The following is an 8064-nucleotide window of genomic DNA, read 5'->3' on the forward strand; positions in this document are numbered from 1 at the left end:
TCCTCATGCTTGTCGTGTCACAATCCTCCTATACTCTTCTCCTCGTTTTTTTCTGCTCGTTTTTTCTCTGTCATGTTTTCTACTGTATTAGCATTTCTTTAGAATACGCTAATAAAATAATGTAATTTATGTGTTTAACCACTCAAAAAATTGAATCCATGAACAAATAAATTTGTCTTTCTTTGAGTTGATGGAAGAGAGGTTTGGTCTCACCATGCCCACTCATTCAATTCACACAACAACAGATTAATAGTCAGACCTTGACGAGCAAGTCTCCGGGTCCGGGCGGCAGTTTCCGTTATATAAAGGCCCACGTGGCGCTCATCCTCAGGCTCGCCGCCCCCTCTATTTTAGCCTTCAAATATTTATTCTTCACTTCTTCTTACAATTTCTCTCTCTCTCTCTCTCTCCTCTTTCTCTCTCTGCCCAAAAAAGACCCTCTCAGTCTTCCCAAGTCTTCACTTCAGACACGAACTCTCAGGGCGCGGTTCTCCGATTTCCTGGACGCAAATGTCCGCTTGAAACCACAAGGTTTCTTGGCGGGTTCTGAGTCTTGCGGCAGCAGAGCATTCGTGGTGAGAATCAGAATTGAAGAAAGTGCTCGCTCGCACAGAGCATCGGAGAAGAGAACTGGTAACTGGTTTTAGAATCTTATTCTGTTGGGGGGAACCTAGGGTTTTTCGTTTTAATTCAAAGCAAAGCTCCGTTCTTGTTTCAGCCTTTTCGTTTTCGACCTAGGGTTTCTGAATTTTTGTGTTGAGAATTGAGCCCCAGAGAAAGCGACTGGGTTAGGATTGTGATAAGTGTTGAAGAGTCACCGATTGTGATGATTTTAGGAATTGAAGAGTTGAATTCTCAATGGATATAGACGCGGTTGTAGGGGATGTTGGTTCTTTCGATCCTGAGCTTTTACAGCTCCCGGAATTGTCTCCGTTTGCGCTTAAAGCTAGTCCCCAAATTGCCGAGGATTTGTACGCACAGTGGCTTTCGCTTCCTCAAACCGGTCGATTGGTAAATTGCTTACTTTTTGTTTTTATGTACAATTTTTGTTATCAATGTGCATTTCTGGTCCTCAAAGCTATAGCTTGTTGTTCTTGTTTGGATAAGTACAGGGTTTCCATTGTTAGCTTAGTACTTCGCTGTTGGTAATTGCCTCAGGGATGTCATTACTTTCCTTTTTACAAATAATAGTTTTTGTCACTAAAGTACAGGGTTTGTATTTTTCTCTCTTTTTTATGTATGATTATGGTAGACGTAATAATAGTTGATGTTATCTGATGGTGTTTTGCGGTTTGATTTGACAGGTGAAATCTCTAATTGACGATGCAACCGCAGGCATTCCCATCAATGCCCTTGGGAACTCTTCAAGTGCAAATGCTGCCGGGAGCAATTCATTACCTTCCATGTTTCAGGCTGGAAGTACACCCCCACTTTCACCGAGAAGTTCCTCTGGTTCTCCTCGCTTTTCAAAGCTGAAAACTAGTCCTTCTTCTCTGCGATCTCCGCTAAAAGTGGTTAGTGAACCAGTTCGAGAAGCCATTCCTCAGGTCGAACTCAGTTCTAATTGCTCTATTATTATTATTATTATTATTATTATTATTATTATTATTTTATTTTTGTAAATATTGTGAGGTTGAAATTTAGTTGTGAACTTGAATGCTGGGGTCTTTTTATGATGTCAAGATTGAAGAATTAATGCTCATAATGTTTTATGATTTAATATGCTTGCAGTTCTATTTTCAAAATGGCCGTCCACCACCAAAGGAACTTCAGGAGCATTGTCTTTCTAGAATTAATGACCTTTTCGGTGGTCATATGGATGGATTGCAACTTCACGGTGAGATGTGTATCTGATATAGAAATTCACCTTTTAGAATTAACGATTTTTTCTGCCCCCTAGTGATTCCACTTCTTAGAGATTCGTGAAACTGAAACCATTGAAAGCAAGGAGTTGATGTTATTTTCATGGTTATGCAGAGTTTAAGTTGGTTACGAAGGAGTTATGCAAGCTACCAACATTTTTCTCTTCTGCTATCTTTAAAAAGATAGATACTAGCTGCAGCGGGATAGTGACCAGGTATGCAGAAAATATAATTAAGCTTACCAGAAACAATTAGACCTAGTGTTGATGGGACCTCAATTTGACTCTGTGGAAGAAAAGATCTATGTAATGCTTCTTCTCATGTGTTTGTTGTTGGGCGATTATGTCCTGCAGCTTGCTCTCTGTGTCTCTGTGTCTCTGTGTCTCTGTCTCTCTCCCTGAAGATATGAATAAAGAAAAGGGTGTAAGTATAGAGCCTCCTAGGAGACAAGAATATAGAAACATGAAGTCCTGATATTTGTAGCTCACTTCCTATTGTTTATATTTGATTATAAACAATTGTAATTTTTATTTGACCCCAGCTTGATCCTACATATTCCCATTGTAAATATTATTTCTAATCCTTCTACCTTTTGTTGTAATTTTTTTATTCGTTAATAGACAGGCTTCTCTTACTTATAGAACCACGACTATACAAGTCCCCTATATTGTTTCTATGTTTTACTTTTCTTCTTCTTGTTATATTTATATATATATATAATTATTTGCTGATTTGCATAATTTGTTTGTAGGGATGCATTCGTCAGATATTGGGTTGATGGCAATATGCTGACAATGGATACAGCAACTCAAATATTTAAAATTCTAAAGCAGTCTGATAGCAATTACCTTACTCAGGTATGATTTAAAACTATTATCTATTTGGTATAGGAACATGGAACTTTGGTTTTCTGCGCTGTTAAATGACCATTTATGTCAGTTATGTGACTTTGATTTCGGACCTTTTGGTTTTGCAGCGTAATTTGTATCTTTTACAAATATTTGTCTGTATTGTCAATGCAGGTAGACTTCAAACCCATTCTTCTAGAGCTTGTGGCAACCCATCCAGGGTTGGAATTTTTACATGGAACTCCTGAATTTCAAGAAAGATATGGTATGTATTTCGTACTTCTACGTAAGTGCAATAATGATTGATTGTTTTTATGTATTCCATGCCTGAGTAAGGTTTATAATTCACTTATCAGAACTGGTTGCATGGTTCTGTTGATTATAGAATAGAGACTGTTTTTGAATGCATAGTTATATCCGGTTAAGATCTCTTGCCCTTTTCAGGTATAATTATTTGTTAAGATCAAAATTTGAAAAGAAATAAAAGAGTTTTATCAGAATCTGTTGCAAACAATCTGGTTGACGTCAGTAGTTTTTAGCTTTAAACAAATATTGCAAATTATAGATGTAATATAGGATTGATTGGAGGTACTTTGAACTGCCATAAAATGCATGTATTGTTACATTAGGTTCACTTTTTTCTATTTAAGATTACTTTTTGTTTTTTCATACTAATATTTTCTTACATAAGCTTCATTTTCAATACCCCAGCTGAAACTGTAATATACAGAATATTTTACTACATAAATAGATCAGGAAACGGTCGCCTTACCCTCAGGGAGCTGAAACGAGGAAATCTAATTGCTGCCATGCAACATGCAGATGAGGAAGAGGACATTAACAAAGTTCTGAGGTTTGTTTATCAACTTGAAATTTCAAGTACAAATTACAGTTGATATATATGACCTGTGAGCTGTGTGCTTTTGCCACCCTCGGGGCGGTGGTGTAATGAGTATTTTTGAAAGTTTTTATTTTGGATTTTGTAGTGTTTTAATAGTTGGGAGATTCTCCAATAAGTATTTTATGTTAAGGATTGGTTACATACTTTTAATCTTGGCCGTTGGATTGCATTCATTAAATGTGTTGGTAGTCTCTTAGATGCAATCCAACGGCTGAGATTAGAAGTATGTAACCAATTCTTAACTTAAATACTTATTAGAGAATGTCCCTTAATAGTTTGACCCTTTTTTACCTGGAAGAAGTTAATTGTGGCTGAAAGATATTTTGGAGGAACTTAAGAACAACAAATTTTTATATATAAGATTTCAGGTACTAAATTGTGATAACAAAAATACTAAACCATGTTTTTATTTTTTGTCAAATTTCAGGTACTTCTCTTATGAACATTTTTATGTTATATACTGCAAATTTTGGGAGCTGGACACGGACCATGATTTCTTGATTGACAAAGAGAACCTCATTAGATATGGTAACCATGCCCTTACCTACAGGATTGTTGATAGAGTATTTTCGCAGGTTGGTGTATATATACTTAGCTTCCTCCACATACTTCTGGAACAAATTATTTACCTAAATGAGGTTTCCATGTTGATTGTGTATTTGCTCAATTCCATTCCAGATTCCAAGAAAGTTTACTAGCAAGGTTGAAGGGAAGATGGGTTATGAGGATTTTGTTTACTTCATGCTGTCAGAGGAGGATAAGTCGTGTGAGCCTAGCCTTGAGTATTGGTATATGTTTCTTGTTTCTTTGTTCTTTTTCCGTTTGGTAATTTCATATGGCGTGGAAGTCTTGATATTTTAGAAGCAGAGTCAAGGTTCCTGTTTTTAAGTGAAAATAGTAGGTATCTAACAAAGAAAAGAGTGAATCCATGTTTTAATACGTTAATCCAAATCTTGGAAGTTGGTGTAATATTCTAAATCCCTGAAATGTAATCTTTTGCAATATGTTTAAAATAAATTTTCAGTATTTTACAGATTAAAATTGTAAAATGGAAAACTAACTTCCCTTTTCCTGTGAACTTCTCATGAGTTTTAAATTTTATTCCCACTTTCCGTGGAAATTATCAGAGGCATTTGAATTCAAATATTATAAATAACTTTCTCACCTTCCGTTAAAAAAAAAAAAAAAACTCAGTATGTAAGGAGCAATCTTATATACCTGAAGTGCGTGTTGGGGTGCTAGTATTCTTTAAATATGAGATTTTAGCATGCGTAAAGTCTCGGAGATAAGTCATGCATATACCATAAACATTGCTGTGATTACAAGCCTTGATTCACCAACCTGGTTTTCTGATGCTATGCTCCCAGTAATTGGTCTTTTACTATGTCTGCTTTTTTCCACTTTTATTTAGTCCAATCTTATTTTGTAGGTTCAAATGTATAGATTTGGATGGAAATGGAGTCCTTACACCCAATGAGTTGCAGTTCTTTTATGAGGAGCAGCTGCATCGTATGGAATGCATGGCCCAAGAACCTGTTCTATTCGAGGATATTTTGTGCCAAATAGTTGACATGATTGCACCAGAGGTCAAATATCATCATCATCATCGTCATCATTGATATTGTTATTATGTTACTGAATGCCAGATCTTGCTTTCAGTTACTCACTAGACAGGACTACTTTTGAAATCTTACTTGCAGAGGGAAGATTATCTCACACTAGCTGACTTGAAAGGATGCAAACTTTCAGGAAATGTCTTCAATATCCTTTTCAACCTTAATAAGTTTATAGCTTTTGAAAGTCGTGATCCATTTCTTATTCGCCAGGTATTTTTGCAATAATTGGCGTTTTAAACTATTGAGTGACTAATGACTACACATTAGAAAGTTAAAATAAAATAAAATACTGTTTTAATTTTCTGGAACAATAATGGTGCACTGGCATTTTGGATTGAACAGGAGCGTGAGGATCCAACTTTGACAGAGTGGGACCGCTTTGCACACAGAGAATATATAAGGCTGTCAATGGAAGAAGATGGTGAGAATGCCTCTAATGGAAGTGTAGAAGTATGGGATGAATCACTCGAGGCTCCTTTTTAAGTTCAAGAAGGTGAGCTTTTACTTTGAGATTTTGTGGTGAAATAACGGAAAATATTTTGTTCCTGAGCCTAAACAAGTTTCTCCAGCATCTCAATTGGAGTCATTACCCTAATTCTCGAGCAGAGGATCCAATAGATGGACCTCATTGCTTGCAATTTCATTGGGAGACTTAAACAACCCCTTAATTTGGTAAATTGTTCTAATTCTGTTGTGAATTCAGAGGCTTGAATTATTCATTTCAATTGTAGAGATGAAGAGTGGAAAATTGAGAAAGAAAAATTGTTAGCTATATGTTATTTTTTAATCAGCACTTGCTTGTCTCGTAGATCTTAGAGCCTAATGTGAATGTGCCATAGCAACTTGCTAAATTCAAACATTTAGTAAGGTTGTGTAGAATCTATGCATCTCTTTTCTTAGAGATGATGAATGATCCTTGTAGAAGTTAGTATTTCTTAGGTTTAGGTTGTACACAGCAGCAAAATCATGTGTGTTAGTTAACTGAGTTCTTTGATGTTTTTCTGTTTCTGCAGTTGCCTATGAGATAGCTTCAGATGCCTCGTCAAAGTTGCTCATTTTCAATGAAGAATAATTTGTTACGTCAAAATGCTCCATGGCACACATCAGCGGCTGTAGTCCTGTTCAACATTAAATCTCAAGCTTGGTCATGTAACCTTCATCAACCGTATTCAAGCAACCTTGGCACTCATTTTGTGTGATAGGCAATGAGCTTGCCCTTTCATGAAATTCAAGGAGGTACAAACTGGAATTCTACAGTGAATCGCTCGTTTGCAACGGCAGAGAGTGCAATTAATCATCGACAAGGTAACAGTAGTCCATGCTGTTATCGCAGGAGTGAGATTGTTTCCAAAAGCAGCTCACCATCTGGTTGCTTTTCTTCTGGTGCCTCCTTGTAGGTCAAGGCAAGGTGGCTGGCAAGTATGTCTTTGTAAACTTCAAGTGCCTTGTAATTTTGCTCAGATGTTCTATTTTGGTCCAACAGCCCCCCAAACCATTTTATTCTCGTTGCTTTCTCTAGCTTTATACCTTGTCCATAGCTTATTTTATTGGATTTTTTTAATTGAAAGAATGAAGAAAAGGAAAATGTGCAGGAGTTTGAGGCTTCGTTGTCTTTGCCATGCTCTGTTCAATTGGACAAAGCCTTGGTAACCCGCTTATAAGTTCAGTTGTTTTTTTCTTCAAAAAAATAAAAATAAAAATTCTTGTTCTGATTGGTCACGACTTACGAGTCGAACATTGGGGGAGATTATTTGATTTACGGACTTTCTAGGTTTTATATAACGCACTTTCGCTCATAAGCAATTTTTTTTTAGAAATGCTTTTATTTGAAGCCCGTTGTAAATTTTATCAAAGAACTTCTTGAAAAAGTACTTGGAAGCGTGTCCTCCATAAACACTTATACAGTGATTTGGCATAAAAGTGCATTTAAATTTTTTGCCAAATGCTTTTAAAAGTGCTTTCAACTTGTCCAGAAATAGTCCCGCTTAAAATCTGCGGAATTTGACAGTTCTAACTTATTTTAAAGACAATTTCTCTCAGCCAATGTGGGCATAACAGCACCTTTAACAAGTTTCACAACATTACCATCACCCCCTGGCACGCCCCTCAAAGGCTTTACACAAGAGGAGTTGAATTCTCCGTCTACAAACCAGAGCGAAAAACGAAGACGTGGAATACGAAGGCTATCAAATTGCCCACAAATATATGATTCAACATGATATTGATAAAATTGAGAAGGAAAGTTCCTTGGCTCCATTTCATTTCAAAGAAAATCCATACAAGGTTTATAGAGATAATCACTTGTGGCTGGTTCCCACTCATAATAACTATGACCTAACCAAATATCAAGTTACTGCCACCACTACGAATCAAAACATAAAGAGACAACTCAAAAATATTGCAACAAGGCTGCAAAAACTAAAAGAGTACAGATTCAAGACTCAGGCTGCACTCTCCTTTTTGAGTTTCGTTAGCTCCTGCCTGATGATTCCCGCCCTCTGCACAAACACAAAAACAAAGCATAATTATTAATTAGTTATACCAGCTCACAAAGTCAACACTGAGACCAAAAAAAAAAAGGTTATCAGATCAAAATTTTAAAAGTTTAATTATCTACTTTGTGTTAAAGATTCATGCTCTTTGTATGCATGAGCTAGGATGCAATCTTCATCCACGCATTAAGAAATAACTAAGTGCGAAAGACCAAGTTATAATTCTAGAAGCCGTTTGACAACTACCATGGAATTAAAATTGAAGAAACAATTTTAGCTGATGGTAGAAATTACAAGGATCAAAAAAGCAAGAGATACTTGGCAGAGTCTAACATTCATGATTTA

The 8064-nt window shown here is 36.3% G+C and overlaps 2 protein-coding genes across 5 annotated transcripts in view; one reads left to right on the forward strand and one right to left on the reverse strand.

Annotated features, from left to right (window-relative positions):
• On the forward strand, window positions 221–6946 carry LOC18766629 (serine/threonine protein phosphatase 2A regulatory subunit B''beta). 4 transcript variants are annotated; one of them, XM_020570421.1, is made up of 14 exons: window positions 221–633; window positions 837–1011; window positions 1305–1514; window positions 1732–1837; window positions 1978–2077; window positions 2614–2719; window positions 2885–2975; window positions 3422–3563; window positions 4039–4186; window positions 4290–4399; window positions 5041–5197; window positions 5312–5437; window positions 5570–5720; window positions 6241–6946. In XM_020570421.1, exons 2-13 carry the CDS (start codon window positions 859–861, stop codon window positions 5708–5710), a joined length of 1590 nt encoding a protein of 529 aa, XP_020426010.1. In that variant the 5' UTR covers window positions 221–633; window positions 837–858; the 3' UTR covers window positions 5711–5720; window positions 6241–6946. The 4 variants fall into 4 exon arrangements, with proteins under 4 accessions (XP_020426010.1, XP_020426011.1, XP_020426009.1 ...); XM_020570420.1 differs by having other exon boundaries at window positions 222–633; window positions 1305–1547; XM_020570422.1 differs by having other exon boundaries at window positions 221–1011.
• Window positions 7447–8064, reverse strand: part of LOC18767838 (60S ribosomal protein L14-1) — a 1870-nt gene continuing 1252 nt past the window's right edge. The window contains exon 4 of the mRNA XM_007200650.2: window positions 7447–7725. Within this exon, the coding sequence (XP_007200712.2) occupies window positions 7669–7725 (57 nt within the window). The 3' untranslated portion in view covers window positions 7447–7668. The remainder of the gene's footprint in view (window positions 7726–8064) is intronic.

The sequence above is a fragment of the Prunus persica genome, chromosome G8, assembly GCF_000346465.2.
Source record: "Prunus persica cultivar Lovell chromosome G8, Prunus_persica_NCBIv2, whole genome shotgun sequence".
In the NCBI taxonomy this organism is placed as follows: domain Eukaryota; kingdom Viridiplantae; phylum Streptophyta; class Magnoliopsida; order Rosales; family Rosaceae; genus Prunus; species Prunus persica.